The 16,709-nt window shown below is 44.4% G+C and overlaps 1 protein-coding gene across 2 annotated transcripts in view; it reads right to left on the bottom strand.

Annotated features, from left to right (window-relative positions):
* TMEM94 (transmembrane protein 94) overlaps positions 1–16,709 on the bottom strand; it is a 115,372-nt gene that overhangs the window by 30,695 nt on the left and 67,968 nt on the right. For both annotated transcript variants that reach the window (XM_075903686.2, XM_075903685.2), the window contains 7 exons: positions 14,839–14,990; positions 13,280–13,382; positions 11,414–11,500; positions 11,110–11,226; positions 3,525–3,581; positions 1,349–1,453; positions 290–454 (listed from right to left, as the gene is read on the bottom strand). In XM_075903686.2, coding sequence (XP_075759801.1) covers positions 290–454; positions 1,349–1,453; positions 3,525–3,581; positions 11,110–11,226; positions 11,414–11,500; positions 13,280–13,382; positions 14,839–14,990 — 786 coding nt within the window. The remainder of the gene's footprint in view (positions 1–289; positions 455–1,348; positions 1,454–3,524; positions 3,582–11,109; positions 11,227–11,413; positions 11,501–13,279; positions 13,383–14,838; positions 14,991–16,709) is intronic.

Below are 16,709 nucleotides of genomic sequence, written 5' to 3'. Positions count from 1 at the left end.
CTAGACCTGTTCTACCCAGGGATGGATTTGGATAGCTGAGGACAGGGCAACCTCTGGCCTCTATTGAAGAGGATTGGACAGGATACTCTTTGGAGGACCTTGTCCTCACCATTCCTTAATCATTCAAGCAATGACATTCTCCTCTAGGAGCTCAACACTTGCTCAACTACAGAACTACAAATCCTGCCAGATCATGAACTGAAGATAGTTGCCTGGCCAGAAGTGCTAAGGCTGCCAGCCAAGCCATGCGGAAAGCAAAGTGTCACTTCATTGATGACCCATCCCTCACCTCCTCGTCGATTTCTGGGTGGCAGAAGGAGTGTGTGGAGAGCTCATCCGTCAGGTCTTCATGGCTATCATTAGGGGCTTCCACCTTCCCACTGAAGAACAGAACTGTCTCCGGACTGGGATTTGGCCACGATAGTATCCCCTGCTTGTCTACACAGCAAAGCACCTGTAACATCCCAAGATAGCCCGCAACACCCCCCAAAATATAACACCCAGTGAGTCGATGTCCTAAAATATATATTCACAGAAACAAACAGCACAGAGGCCCAGTGGATTTTCAGATACAAATTTAGACGCAAGTTCCTTGTTAAGCAACCTCCTTCTTGAGAGCACATTCCAAAAGCACTCCCACAGGTACTGAGCACAACTTGATTCCATCTGAATTAATGGTCACCTAATGCAGGTTTCATTTTTGGACCTATTACAACTAAGTGTGAAATACATGAGCAGGACACAAGTAATGTTATCTGTTCTACAGATTGGTACACGAAGGCCCAGAAAGATCAAGAGGTATTTTTTCTAATGTCATCAGCAGATCAGGAATAAGACCAAAAAATATGGCCTGGGTTTAAGCTACCAGAACACAGTAAATGTCATCTAAACCACTGCTTTTATTGGAAGTGTGCTTATAAGAGAACAGGTGCTCATTTGGTTTAAAGACTACTATAGTTAGGCTAACACTTTTGCTGTCACATGGCTGTAATTCATGAAGTGTAAAAAAGCAGAAAATAGATGAGAGCTTAAAAATTGGATGGGAAAAGGCATCGAATCCCAGTGATAATTGAACCTAGTGATATTCTAAACAAAACAAGTTCTCAGCCTTGAACACAGCAGTTTCCATTGCTTCACACCAAAAATCCTGGAACCTTAGTATACAGATGTCTAGCTCTTATACAGTGCTTTTACTCTTGAGATCTCAAAGCACTTTACAATAGAGGTCGTAAGCCCCTTTCAAACACAGGAGACTAGAAACCCCACAAGAAGCTTTACTCAGAATGCTGTGAATGGAGCCAAGTGTCCCATTTAGGTGTCTTCCTTGGGACAACCTAATGATACTCACAGTGACAGATCCCAGGCTGTGAAGTAAGCTGGAGGTGAAGCTGAGTGTTGGAGACTTGCCTTTTAAAACACACAGAAAGTGGCTCCAGATACAACGTAGCATTTCCTGTCAGAGAAGCAGACGACAGGTGACAATTCGCTGGGGAGAGCCTAAGTGAGGAAGGGGGAGGAAGGGTGTGTGAAGCCGACAAAAATGCTTACACATTTGAGCCAAAGAGACCCTGTGAAATTATCCATTGCAGTGGCACGAGACTAAGTGTGAGTAGGCTGAAGTTTCTGAAGGCAAGGGCAGTCCCCCTGCTGAATGCAAATAGAAAGTATGTTCCTTGGACAGGGATTCTGCTGGGACCATCACAATCTTCCCAGGAAACAAAGGTGTGAATGCTGAAGGGGTTTCACCTCTGGTAAGTTGATGCTGACTCTTGGATTTTTTATTTTTTTTTACTAAACAATATGCTCAGATCCTTGGGTGCTCTAGCACACACCTATTAAACTCATTTCCAGATGGGACAACTGAGGCACTGTGGTGTAGTGACTTGCCCAAGGTAAGCAGTGTTCCCTCTAGGCTGTGGGGCAGCATATCTTCACAGGTGATTAATCAGCCCTGACCAGTCAGCTAGCTCCTTGCCTGGAGCCCTCAGCCTCTGACTGGATGGGGCTTATTAATCACCTGTGAAGCTGTGCTGCCCCGCAGCTTAGAGGGAACAATGAAGGTAAACTGGGGAGTCAGGAGTCTGGATTCTATCTCCTGCTAGAACCACCATACCCCCCTCCCATGTAACTAAAAATCTAATCTATGAATAACTAAAGGAAGGTCTGCATGGGGGAAAATACTACAAATTAACTATGCTACTATCACAAACAATCAGTCTCCCACAGGAGTACTATCCCAAAACAGAGGCTGGATGAAAGAAGGCGAACACATATGGACTCATCTCTGTAAATCTGGGCTCCAGTCCCAGCCTCAGAGCTGTATGTTGCTTGTTCCCAGCTGAACTCGGTCTGCATTTTGATGGAGAACAGCAGGCTTTAAATGCATTCCTGGATTACTATCACCTTGCATGCCTTCTATGCTTGAACTCCTCCAGTGCTCAAATACTATGTTGACTGACAAAGCTAGACAGATTAGATTTCACCCATAGTTGTAGTCACAAATGCAGAACAATATTTAATTTAAAACAAATAGAAGAGGCCGTATATATTCCAGACACACTCTCACAGCCAAGGCCTTTGCACAAAGGGAACAGAGCCATGCAGCCAGGGAGAGGACCTCAAGTTCCTACTTTTGAACTGCTCGAGCACTGAATTGCAGAACTCAGCTAAGGGATGAACTGGCACAGGAAGGTTAGGAAATGTCCAGAGACAGTGATATGAGTGTGAGTAGGGGCTAGCAGTGGCATGGGTAGACTGAACCCGGGGACATTTGGGGATGTCTAATTAGCTGTGGAAATCCCTCTGCTTTCCCACAGACATGGAAATCCTAATGCCAGATTAGGCAAGGCAGTATCTTATCAGGGTGATGTAATTTAGAGAGGCGCTGGATCCAGGCAGGTCCTTTAAAAGTTTGTTTCCTCTGGTTTGGGAAGCATTAGCGAGAACACAATATCATTAAGCGTGTGACGCAGGATCAGGATTTCATCCCAAATGACCCACTTTCCTTTCTTTGTATTTCACCTCTGCCAGGGTGCCAGTCTTGCTGCTACTTATCACCCTGTTGACTAGTTTTGATTGGATGAGGGTTGTTTGTTTTTAATTTAAGTTAAATTCTGCCCCAGCCTTCTACCAGGTACCAGTCTTTCTTGACCAATCATTTAATCTGTGGTGCAAGAGCGACCAAGAGGACTTGAAACAGACATGTTCTCCAAGACAGAAAAGCTAGGTTTCAAAACCTCAGCTGAATTCTAATTTATGACATTTGGAAGGGTAAATGGGTCACATTTAGCTCAGCCCTGGCCAGTGGAGCAGTTTCTACATTAGAGGGTGTATGGGAAAGACATACTACCTGCAAGCAGAGCAGAATAAAGCAGCAACAAAAAGTGGCAGCAGGCTTCTCACACCAGCAGCAAAGAATCAGGGACCTGACGCTGCCCGCAAAGGGACAAGGGAAAGGATCTTATGGAGATAGCCATGAAGTAGAAAGAGAATGGAAGACTAGTAAATAACAGTGATAACAGTACCTGAGAAGATACCATCTCTGTGTAGCTGCTGAGTGTGTCCTCTGAAAACTTATTCAGCTGTAGCAAGAGAAAAAAAACAGTTACTATCAGGGTGCTCAGAAAAGGTCCATGAGACGTGTCCCTCCCTGAATATCATTTCTTCTGGCAGGAGAAGGGAGGGATCCTGTTCTCTACTGCCATACCAAAAGAGACCAGTGATCCAACCAGGACTGTGTATTTCATATTATTCATAAGCATTTCCCATAAATATGAATATGCATAACTCAAATATGCTTTTGTAAAATAAGTCTCGTAAGGAATCATTGGGAAGCTTGTAATCTGCTGAATGTGCACATTCTACAGGGTGAACCTCTGGAATCTGGGACTCCCTCTTCAGGCAACATCCATGGTCTGCCAGGACCATGGACATTGCTGGATCAGAGAGCCCCAGTACCTGGGAGTGCATTCTGTCCCTCGGGAGCCCCAGCCAGGTGGGGCAGCAGCGAGGCCGCCAGCAGCAAAAGCAAGGCAGCTGGCAAACCCAGGGGACAAGGGGATGGCCATGCAGACTGCTGCCAGAAGCTCCCCAGGGCCAGCCCGGGGGCAACTAGTGGCAGCTGCTGGCCAGGGCAGGCTGGTTTGTTGGATGCTCCTGACTAGCAGTTTTTGTCAGGGGTGCTTGCTGCCCCCTGTGATCATTCAACAGTACAACTGTGCCTCCTGCTAGACCCCTTCCTTTCCATTTTACGCAAAACAATTGAATTTCAGGAACATCCCATGGTCCTAGAACAACCAAAATCTGACCTTGCTTTAAGTTAGGATGAGAGGAAGCGGCATACCAAATTTAGTGGTCCTAACTCTTATTTAGGAGAAGTTATTGGACAAACTGATTCATGAACAGACAGAAATACACGTTTCTAAAACATATAGATAGATTTGTGTGCATGTATCATTCCTGTATTTGAAGTTAGAAATATGAAATATAAACCTATTTACTAATCTAGGCATGCTAAGTGAAGGCCATTAGTAGTACTCAAGGAACTTAATGACCTAATACTCAAGACAATGACCTGTGAAGTTTTGCTTTTACTGTGAATAGTCTTGCCTGGTCTTGCCAAAACATGTAGCCAGGTCACCTGATGCTGGAATCCATTTTGGATGCTGTATTTTTCCATGTAAAGTGTGAAAGAGTTTAAACTGAACACAAAGGATTCCCGCCTTGGGAAAAATCTATACATAGGCAAGGAACCAGACAATAGGGATTGCTGCCAGATACCAAGACACCCCTGTTTATTATCCAGTATGTCTGCTGCAACTCAACATTAAGAAAAATCAGAGTTGGAAGAGACCTCAGGAGGTCATCAAGTCCAGCCCCTTGCCCAAGGCAGGACCAATCCCAACTATCAGGCTCAATTTGGGAGATCTCCCAGCTTGTGAGGAAAGATTATTAAAATTACTGTTAGAGTAAGAAATTGCATGTAACAAATTTATTTTTATTTTGCTTTGTAATTTACTTTGATCTGTCTGCTATTACTTGCAACCACTTAAATCCTATTTTTTATCCTTAATAAAATCACTTTTGTTTATTAATAAACCCAGTGTAAATAATTGCTACCTGGGAGGGATAATAGCTGTGCATCTCTCTCTTTCATTGATAAAAGGAGGGAATAACTTATGAGCTTGCACTATATAAAACTTTATGCAGAGTAAGATGGATTTCTCTGGGGTTCTGGCCCTCTTGGAGCTGTGCACCTGGGTGCTATGACAAATCCCTTTGAATAAGCCTTCCCAGCGCCGAGTGGATTTCAGTGTCTGTGTTGCTCTGCTGTGGGATGTGATCCCAACTCTGTGCCATTGCTGGGGGAGGTCAAAGGTTCTGGCTCAGTGGGGTGCCCCAGAGGGCAGGAAGGGCTTAGTGGTATTTCAGCACATCATGTGACAGTCTCAAGGTGATCTCTATGATCAAACCCTTTACAACATCAAATCCAGTATACTCTTATCTCCAGCGGTCCCTCTTATCATTTATCTGATAAGCCTAAGCACAAGGCTTGGTGCCAAACAGGACATGGATGAATGTATATGGCCCCTGCCCTGCGAGCTTACAGACTAAAGAGATAGATGACAGCAGTTAGATGCACCTGGAGACAGCTCTTTCTTAGGCTGATACTTTGAGGCACAAGAAGGCAAAGTTTGAATAGACCCAGACTGGGTGAAAGCAGGGAGCTTTAAGAAGGGATTTCAAAGATGGTCCCACCTATAACATCAGGGATGTAGAGGAAGGAGGCAGAATGAAGTGCGCTGTAAAAATGAAAGGACAGAATGGAATCATGCAGAAAGGGAGGGAAAATTACAGATGACAATTTCACAGCTCAGTGTGTTGCATCCAGTGAGGGAGAATTCTCATCTTGATAAAAAGAGGAACTGCTCACAAAACTAAAAAAAAAAAAAAAAAAAAAAAAAAGCAGTTGTAAGTGTAAATAAAAGAAAGTCTTGGGCATTAACACTTCCAATTGAGCCAATTTCACAAAGTTCAAAACACACAGGAGCCAAACACCCAGGAGAAAATTTACATAGAGAAATGTGAATGATCACTAGGAAGTGTTTAAGAACATTTTAATTAATATTCAAAAGGCCACAATCAAGGAAGAAAGGTACACTGGCTAGAAAATCAGTCTGGTTTAGAAAAGAAGTGAAAGCAGCAATAAAAAAATAAAAACAGTATGTAACAGATGGAAAAAAGAGGAAACTGACAGCAATGGATCAAATTAGAAGCTAGAAACTGTAGAAAGTTGAAAAGGAGATGAAGAAAACTATAGCCAGCAGAGTTACAGACAATAAGGAAGAGGTTCGGGGTTGTTTTGAGTGAAGCATATCAAGAACAAAAGGAACCATGACAACGATATCAGTCCATCACTAGATGGAAACAGGTAGAAACTGTAAACAATAACGAAGAAAAGGAAGAAGTGTTAAATAAATATTTCTGTTCTGTATTTGGGAACAAGCCAGATGACGTATTCACATAAGAGGATCAGGAGAGCAGCAGAGGAGTTTACTTGAGGACATCTCCAGGGCTGGATTCAGAGGGACCACAGAAACCCTGGAGGGACTGAGGAACACTCCCCTGATAATGATGGCCTCCCAGCAGAGAGTGGGGTTTTAAGGATGATATACACAGGATATGAGAAATGGACTATGTTTGGGATTTTTGATGGGGAGTAATCAATCAAATTTTGGTACTAAACTGGCTCCAAGGAGGGGCATTATTTAAACAAAAGAGCCTGAGTGGATTTACAGGAGACTCTGAAAGGGGAAACTGAGACAGGTGTGTGTGTCATGGTGCAGAAGACTGTTCCAGGCAGTCCACTCTGTAAGTGCATGTTACAGGACTAGATGAATAAAGAATTCTGAAGGCAAGGGTTACATCTATCAGCAAGGGTTTAGGGAAAATAGACCCTGCTTAACTTGATATAATTTTTATGACATTACAAGTTTGGTTGCTTAAAATAATAGCACTAGTAGTAGTGCTGGTACAGCAAACATTGTTATTAAGAAACTAGAATGATGCAACACCAATATGGGCACACATTTAATGGATTAAAGGCCTTAAAAGGTAACTGTACACAGGGAATTATTATTAAGTGCGTATTTCCAATGAAGTCTCGCAAGGATTGGTTCTTGGCCCTATGATATTTAATATTTTTATTAATGAACTGGAAGAAAATGAAGTTCTTTACTAATAAAGCTGGTAATGTCACAGATTGGAGAGTGCTAAATAATTGAGAGGACAAACCACTAACAGAGTATTCTGGATCACTTAGTAAACTGGGCATAAGCAAACAAAGTGCATCTCTCAACATGGTTAAATATATAAGGCATACATTCAGGAACAAAGACCATAGGCCACACTTAGAGGCTGGGGGACTCTAACCTGAGAAGCAGTGACTCTGAAAATGACTTGGACATCATGCTGGACAGCCAGCTCAACATGAGCTCCCAGTGTGATACTGTAGCCAAAAGGGCCAATGCAAATCTTGGATGCATAAACAAGAATTCGGAGCAGGAAGGTTTTATTACCCAGTATTTGGTTCTGGTGCAACCACTGCTGGAATATGGTCTCCAATTCTGGCACCAGCAATTCAAGAAGGATGTTAGAAGTTGGAGAGGGTTCAGAGAAGAACTAAAAAAACACCTTTGGTAGTTAAAGACTTAAGGAACTGTGTTTATCTTATCAGAGGAGGGGTATCTTGATCAGTCAATAGGCAGCTTATATTGGGAACAGAAATTTGAATGTTCCATCTAGCAAACAAGGTATAAGAAGATACAATTGCTCTAAGGTGAGACGAGGCAAATCTGGACTAGAAATAAGGCACAACTTTGTAACTATGAGGGTAAATAACTATTAATGCCATGGTTTCTGGTGGATTCTTCACAAGCATTTTTTTTAGATTACATTTGTATGTTTTTCTAAAAGGTGTGTTCTAATTCAACCACATCTAGGTGACTTGAAGCTGGAATTAATAAAGGAAAATCCTATGTACTGTCTCACGTAGGAGGTCATACTAAGCAATGACCACTTATGACCTTAAGATCTATTAACTTGATGGAAGGGAAAAGGCAGCCATGGGGGAAGCAGAGAGCAGAGTTATGTGGTCCAGCTGGCAGAGGGGAGAAGGGTCTTAACTGCTGCATTCTGAATGGCCTACAGGGAAGAAAGATGGGAATAGGGAGGTCAAAAAAGAACCCCAGTCAAGATCAGAGTGACGAAGGCCTGAACCAACTTTGTGACTGTAAGGCAGTGAGGGGCAACCTAGCCCAGTGAGTGGGCCGCATGAGTGATCCTCCTTCACCTCAGTGGGCTGGCTAGATTGTCATAGCTGCACTTGCGCACCTAGAATTTGTAGAGTGCGCTTTGGATGCAAAGGGAGCGCATGGCTCTCACAATGTTGTGCGAAATCAGCACATGTCTCGTTTCAAGTGCCCTTGCTTTTAAGCGCGTGTCCTTTTGGTAATACCAGTAGGAAAAAAACCTACATGGAATCTGGCAACCTGGCACGTGGATAACGGTAAGCAAAATGTCTCATGGGCCACACATGGAACCTCAATGGCCCGCATGTGGCCCTCGGGCTGCAGGTTGCCCACCACTGCCGTAAGGACACGAAGGAAGGATCGTATCTGAGATGTCATGAAGAAAGAACTGGCAGGATTTGGTGAACTGCTTAGACATGTGGGGAACAGAGATGGGGACAGAAAAGGACACACACAATGCAAGAGTTTGGGTGACAGAATGGAGTGCCCACAACAATGACCCAAGGAAGACAAGGAGCTCCTGTTTCATCATGCCTAAGATGAGTGATGCTGACAGTGAGCGGACAGAGGGGGAACCACTAAAAGAGAAGGCGAGGGAGCATTTAAATCAGGAGTGGGCAAAGGGCCCTCTGTGGGCCAGATCTGGCTCGCCAAGCTGGTGGATCTGGCCCGTGGCCACCCTGCTGCTCCCCCATCCCCAGGCCAATCAGGGCCTGAGGGCAGGAGAGCACACGAAGTCTCCTCACCCCTGCAAGAGCACACGCCAGCTGTTTTAAAACAGCCAGCTTTTATCTCCAGCTGCCTTTGGCAGGAGGGGGAGCACACAAAGTCTCTTGTGTCCTTTTCCCACCCTACAAGGGGCGCTCAGCAGCTAGAGAGACACGCTAGCTGTTTTAAAACAGCCGGCGCGGCGCCTCTCTCTAGCCACTGCATGCTCTTCTGGGGCGAGGAGACTTTGCGCACTCCTCCGTCCCTAGGGCCCTGATTGACCTGGGGGCAGGGACAGTGCATGAGGTCTCCTGCCCCTAGGTGCCTAGAGGGGACATCCTCTGTTTTAAAACATCTGGCTTTTCTCTCTAGGGGCTGGTACAAGGGAGGGAGGGAGGGAAGGCGAAGACTTCTTGTGCTCCCCCGCCCCAGGCCAATCAGAGTGGGGGGAAAGCACAAGAAGTCTCCTGGCCCTCCCCCTTCTGAAGTGGCCTCCTTTTAAAAATTATAGCCCACCCCTGATTTAAATGCAACAAGCATAGTATCTGTCTCATTCTACGCCAGCAAAAGATACAAGTGACCCTCTCTGACTTCCGAGTCAGTTCTGTATACCTTGTAGGGAGAAGACTGGGCACCATGAGAACACTGAGTCCCAGGGAGGACAAGGAAGAGGTGTTAGTAACTTTGCCTAAGACAGAAAATTAACAACAGGCATTTGAGAGGAAGAGAAACACACCACAGTGCATCTGGCTAAAGCCAGACCAGGAGCAGGTGGGAAAGGTGTTTTCCAATATCCACCGAATGATTCAGCTTATACCTCAGAAAAAAACTCAGGATCAACCCTGCCAGCCTCTTCAAGGAAAACTGCTAACCCTCATCTACCCTTATGGAAAATACCCTCTCCTCCTTAGTCCCTGTTCCACTCAGGTAACATCCTTGTAATCCAACCTCCAGCACTTCAAGTGGCAACTCCCACACCTCATGGGGAAGAATTAAATCATGCTAGGAATTATTAAGAAAGGGATAGAAAATAAGACACAGAATATCTTACTGCCCCTGTATAAAACTATAGTACGCCCACATCTTGAATACTGTGTACAGATGTGGTCTCCTCACCTCAAAAAAGATATTTTGGCCTTGGAAAGAGTTCAGAAAAGGGCAACTAAAATGATTAGGGGTTTGGAACAGGTCCCATATGAAAGCTGGGACTTTTCAGTTTAGAAAAGAGGAGACTGAGGGAGGATATGATAGAGGTATACAAAATCATGAGTGGTGTGGAGAGGGCCAATAAAGAAAAGTTATTTATTAGTTCCCATAATAGAAGAACTAGAGGACACCAAATGAAATTAATGGGTAGCAGGTTTAAAACTAATAAAAGAAAGTTCTTCTTCACACAGCGTGTAGTCAACCCGTGGAACTCCTTACCAGAGGAGGCTGTGAAGGCTAGGACTACAACAGAGTTTAAAGAGAAGCTAGATAATTTCATGGAGGTTAGGTCCATAAAAGGCTATTAGCCAGGGGATAGAAATGGTGTCCCTGGCCTCTCTTTGTCAGAGGCTGGAGAAGGATGGCAGGAGACAAATCGCTTGATCATTGTCTTCGGTCCACCCTTTCTGGGGCACCTGGTACTGGCCACTGTCGGCAGACAGGCTACTGGGCTAGATGGACCTTTGGTCTGATGCAGTATGGCCGTTCTTATGTTCTAATAGCAGTTAAAAGAAGAACAAAATGCAGCTACTCCCATTCACTCAAAGTCCCTTTGTTTGCCTACTGCATCACATTTATCTCAATTTAAATGTTTACTAGAGAGTACAACTGTCCATCAGCTAGCCCACACACCCTGCCTTCAATGGATCTATTTGACTGTGGAATAAATTACAAGAGAAGAGCATAGGCCAGTTGAAACTGGGCTAGACACAAAACTGGGAATATAGATGGAGTAGTTGAGGCCCAACAGGGTTGCCCAACTAATTTTTAAGAGTCTATGGATTAACCTGATTGTGAGAGGAATGCAGGGGGCAGTCCACTCAAGTCTACCACCTTCTCTGCCCCTCCCTCTGCACACAATGACCTAAGGTGGGGAAATACCTACCAGTGAGATGGACGAGGTCTTACTCATCTGGGCTAGGACTCTGGCTTCTCCACAGGCTGTAGCAAGAACCCATAGGACAGGAAAGAGCAGTGGAAGGATGGGCAACACGCCATTCACCTGAAAAACCAACATAGGTCACCAACTAGACACAGCGATGAAGCTAGAACTGAGGCCTATCACAGGACCTCCCCTTCACCGCCCAGACACAGGGCAATGTCAGGAGCAAGGGAGGCAATTTGGGAGGTTTGTGAAAAAGGGAAACTAGCTGCAGTGTACTCTTTGGTTAGCAGGGAGATTCCTTTACCTGCAGCTGAAGAAGAGTGTACTGCCAGGATGCAATTCCAGGAGCCACAAAAATGAAGCGCACAGCATTGGTGATCAGGAAGCCAGCCTGTCAGTTAAACAGAGGAAATCCCTCAGCAAGCCACCACCACTTAGAATGAGAGAGTTTCCACTCCCCTTAGAACTGCCAGCCCTGGAAAATCCTGGAGGACAAAGCTGGTTTGTTATTGAATTGCTAAATCTCCTCCCTCCATCACCTTCCACCCCCATCTTATTATTACTACATCTTCTTATAGACCAGTGGTCTCCAACCTTTTTACACCCAAGATAACTTTTTAAGTCTCAGAACAGGTGAAGATCTACCATCCCGCCCCTTCCTTGAAGCCCCGCCCTCTCTAGTCTCCTGTCCATCACTTGCTATCCCCAGCCCTTATACACTCTGTTAAAAAGTTTATTTTTAAATTAAGCAATATATAAAGTTAAAATCACATGTTTATAATTATGAAATAAATGGTCTGTTTTTAATTCATGCTATTTAAATGTCAAATGAAGCATTTACAATTATACATTTTGTTCTCTGCTATTTTGTAAATCTAAAATCAAGTATTGATAATCATATATTTTTTCTTCCAATAACAAAGTCTCAGTAAAATGCAGGACAATGTAGCACTTTAAAGACTAACAAGATGGTTTATTAGATGATGAGCTTTCGTGGGCCAGACCCACTTCCTCAGATCAAATAGTGGAAGAAAGTAGTCACAACCATATATACCAAAGGATACAATTAAAAAAAATGAACAAATATGAAAAGGACAAATCACATTGCAGAACAGAAGGGGGATGCGGGGGGGTGGGAAGGGGGAGGAAGGAAGGTAAGTGTCTGTGAATTGCTGATATTAAAGGTAGGGAGAGTGGGATGTTTGTGAGTTAATGGTATTACAGGTGATAATTGGGGAAACTGTCTTGGTAATGGGTGAGAAAGTTCAAAGACTTGTTAAGTCCTTGTTGGTAAGTGTCGAATTTTAACATGAATGACAGTTCAGAGGATTCCCTTTCAAGTGCAGATGTAAAAGGTCTTTGTAGCAGAATGCAGGTGGCTAAGTCATTTAGAGAGTGTCCTTTCTGGTTAAAGTGGCAAGAAGTTAAAGTCTCAGTGTGACACCTGTGACTGAACAGTATCTGCCAGTGTCCTCAAGTCTGAGTTGTAGTCTGAGATGGACTGTATACGACTAGCAATCAGATGGGAATCTGTGATCCTGCGCTCAGGCTGCGAAGCTTGCTCCAGCACAGCTGGAGCTAGATGCAGCCTCCTTGGGCTGAGCTCAGGGCAGCCGGGCTGGAGGGAAGAGAAGTGGCTGCCCGGCCAGCTGGCCATGGCGCTCAGCTGGGGTGCACCAAGCTCCACGTGGGCAGGCAGAGAGGAGAAGCCGCTGATCAGCTGGAGCCCGGGGCAGCCTCTTTCAGCTGAAAGCCACAGTCAGCTTGCTGGGGTGTTTCAGCCCTCCCAACCTCCCAGCTCCCACCATTCCTCGCAGCTACTCACCTGTGTTGTTGCTCAGTAAGTAGCTGCTCCTCAAATGAGGAAATCTAATGTAAATGTACTGCGCAGGCGCGCAGTTCAGAGAGGGCTCAAGAGCTACTCTTAGAGCCCCTGAGATCTACCGGTAGATCACGATCTACTGGTTGGTGACCACCGTTATAGACTGTTCAGAATCTTCACTCCACTTCTCCGAGTTACCCAAACTGATCATAGGGGTAATGACTGGCTGGCACTTCTCAGGAAAGCCCATAGGTTCTTAACTTCTCCTGGGATGTTCCTGGCCTGCTCTTTTGGCAAAGTTGGAACAATATTGGTCATCAACAGCAATAGCTTGAAAGTCAGACCTACCAGTACAATAGGAACAGCATACTTCAGCATCACTGACTGCACCGTGAACCTCTCGTTATCCAGAGCTGTCACGGGACGTGACAGAGCCATGTCCAGACACCACCTGAAACATCAAGATGGGTTAGAAATCCCAGCCCCTGCCACAATAGCCAACAGTCCCAAGGTCCTAACACCAACTTCTTCCTCTATAATCTTTTTTGTTTATCATGATCAGAATAGCGTGTCTACCCTGATTCATGATGGGAAACTGGTCATTGTTTCAGAGACTCACATCTAGGCATTCTATTCTATTAGATTTGTGCTTAATACTGGAATAAATATAATGAAATCCCTTTGACTCCTCAGCAGGCTGACTGCAGCTCTCCAATCTACACCTCTGGTCAGAGTTAAGAATGTAAAAGGTTAACTGGTGGGGGCTGGAGCAGTTCCCCACCTGCTGCAGGCTGGTGGCTGCTCCAGCGCCGCAGGACCCACCACGGTCAGGGGCGTTCGAGCACAAATGGAGCAGCCCCTGTATGTGACGAGCCCAGGCATGTCACAGGCAAGGGCTGTTCTGTAGGGCTGCTGCTCCCCCGCCCCCCCCCCACACACACTCCCTCTCTTTAATCAGTTAACTGGTTAAACATCACGTTTAACAGGTTAACCAACTGAATGGGATTTTACAACCCTAGTCAGAGCACGTTCAGAGGCCTACATCTCCAGCTGACCAGAAGGGTCAATGATGTTACTGATTAAATCCCAAGAAGAAATGGTACTTGCAGAGAATCCTACCCCTTCAAAGTGGAAAAATCAAGTCATATGAAAGAGTATTTCCCACTCAGTTTCTAAAAATGGCTTTTGCCTCCCTGCTGAATCAGATCAAGTAACAATGAAACACCTGCCTTATGCTGTCTGCAGTTCTCTCACTCTTCCTTCCTTTGCTCAGGCATGAATAAGCATTTAATTTCTTAAAATTAAACTGTCCTAAAAAGCAAAGCAACTATGCCTGCAGGTTAGCATTCTCTACAGATCCAGCTTTTATGTCCATAATTCACAGATGCCACCTCTGGTTAGAGAGTTGACAACTAGCCTTGGCTTCTGAGTTTGAAGCAGAGATTTAAAAAAAATAGAAAGGAAACTCCAATCCCCATATAAATGGGGCCAAGTACATGGCTTGCTATCAAATGTATGAATTCTCATAGACTCATAGACTTTAAGGTCAGAAGGGACCATTATGATCATCTAGTCTGACCCCCTGCACAGTGCAGGCCACAGAATCTCACCCACCCCCTGTGGGTGAGAATCTCTTATTCCCCTGCCACAACCATGTATCCGTTTGCAGGTGAAGTGCAAAACTAGCATTTGGAGAATATGGCTTTGTACACCCATCTGATCTAGCAGCTGCTGAGAACTAGTGAAGGAGTCTAGTGAGTGCCTGATAGCTCTAGTATTCCCAGATAATGCATACAAAGTTATACCATCTAGCTGAAGCCTCCTGTACAGAACTGGCAAAACTCCACCCTTTCTGCTACAAGAACCAAGCCAGCCTGCACAAGCCTGAAAAGTGGTATTTAGCACACCTGACATTGTCAATCACTGGGGTCTTTAGGACACGAAAGAGACGATACAGCTGAGGATTCTGAGGTCCCTTCTTCACTTCACCCCTTGGGGAAGGTGGAGGAGAGAAAGGAGGAAACAAGTCTCCTGGCTCCAGAACAATGTGTTCATCATCCTGTTATCAAATTAAGAAAGAAAAGACAGAGGGTACAAAGGCTGCACAATCAGACAACTCAATGGAAACCTCCTGAAAGTCATTAGCGCTTTATTACAGCAGAATTCTGTTCAACACAGGACACCTTTCCTACACCATTCAAACTATCAATGCTTTCAAATTCATTTGCAAAATTGCTTCACTGAAAGTGAAGCAGAAACACACACATACCACAGAATGCAACACCCACTCCTCAGCATAACCATAGCATGTATGCACACTTAGCGTGCCAATTAGGTCAACGTAATTATGGTGCTAAAGTGTATGAAAAATTCCCCTCCCCGAGCACCATAGTGATGCTGACCTAACCACCTTTGTAGGCACAGCTGGGGGTGATAGAAAAATGCTTCCATTGACCTAACTATGGTTGCTTAGGGGGGCAGAGCTCTTACAGCGATGAAAAAAATCCCTTTCATGGCTGTAGGAAGCATCTATACCAGGGCAACTCAACTTATGGCCGCGAGCCTCATGCGGCCCTTTGTTTGTGGCCCACAGTGCAGTTTGGGTTTACATGGAACTCAACACGTGGCCGGGAGCCAAAACAAAAAAGTAGTCAATATAATGGTCTTCTGTTGATATGCGTTTTAGTAGTTAAATTCCTGGACTGTCATTGCTCATTAAAAGTGCTGTCATATGGGTGGAAATCAGGTAAAAATTGCATTTTATTAAAATCAACAAAATTGACTTAAATGGGGCCTGCATGTTGTGTAGTCTTGCCTTCATTTTTGTATTCATACCCGTCACTGGGAAAGAAGCGATTTGCATATATATTTGCATGTATATGCAACCACACTTAAGTTGTGGCCCTCGTCATGTGATGTGAGTATCATTGTGGCCCTCAGAGCTTCCAAAGTTGAATAGCCCTGATCTACAGTATGGTGCTACAGTGATATAACTAAGGTGTCACAGTTGTGTGACTGTAGCACCCCAGTGTGTAGATATGACCTTAGACAATAAAGAGCACCAAAAGTAACTTTAAAAGCTGAATTTTCCATATCTTTTTTGTGTGACATTTCCTCATCTTCCCATTAACTCTGTACTTGATTTCAGGTGGGGAGTGCCCACTTGGGCCTATTAAAGATCCCTTCATGCTTTTGTAAGAGTGCCATGTTAATTCTGATGCCCTGGCCAAATTGTAGTTTTGATAATTTCATTCCACTTCTCTAAATTAACTATAACAATTGTCCACATGTATGTGGCATTCTTTTTCACTTCATTCCAAACTGGTGTTGCTGTGTTGTGGACAGCAGAGAAATGACCCATGTAATTCCTTTATCTGCTTCACAAGAATTTGTAGGGCTTAATTTTTAACATTTGTAAAGCAACATGAGTGACTTGGCTAAGAGCTTCCGAACAGCATAAAATATATCATCTTTAGCTTTTCTCCCCTTCCATCACATTATCTAGCAAGGAGAGTTCTTCCTGCATCTTTTAAACTTTTCTATTCTAAGCACTCTCTTTGTTCTGTCAAGTGCTCCTGTTTGTATGACCAACTCTGTACAGTCTCTAAATAAATCATCCCACAAGTTTCTATTCTCTGAGAGCTGCTTTCACAGCCAGGAGGAAAGCCAGGTCCTGCTGTTCGTTTTGCTATGCTGTAAAGGGCAAGCTTCGATATCCAAAACACCATGATGGAAGGGTTTTCTGAAGCAGCAGGCTGTTCATAATTTGTTCCCAAAT

This window comes from Pelodiscus sinensis, chromosome 20, assembly GCF_052426305.1.
Source record: "Pelodiscus sinensis isolate ZL-2025 chromosome 20, ASM5242630v1, whole genome shotgun sequence".
NCBI classification, from domain to species: domain Eukaryota; kingdom Metazoa; phylum Chordata; order Testudines; family Trionychidae; genus Pelodiscus; species Pelodiscus sinensis.
The sequence above is the reverse complement of the archived record's forward strand: the minus strand, read 5'-3'. Positions and strand labels throughout refer to the sequence as shown.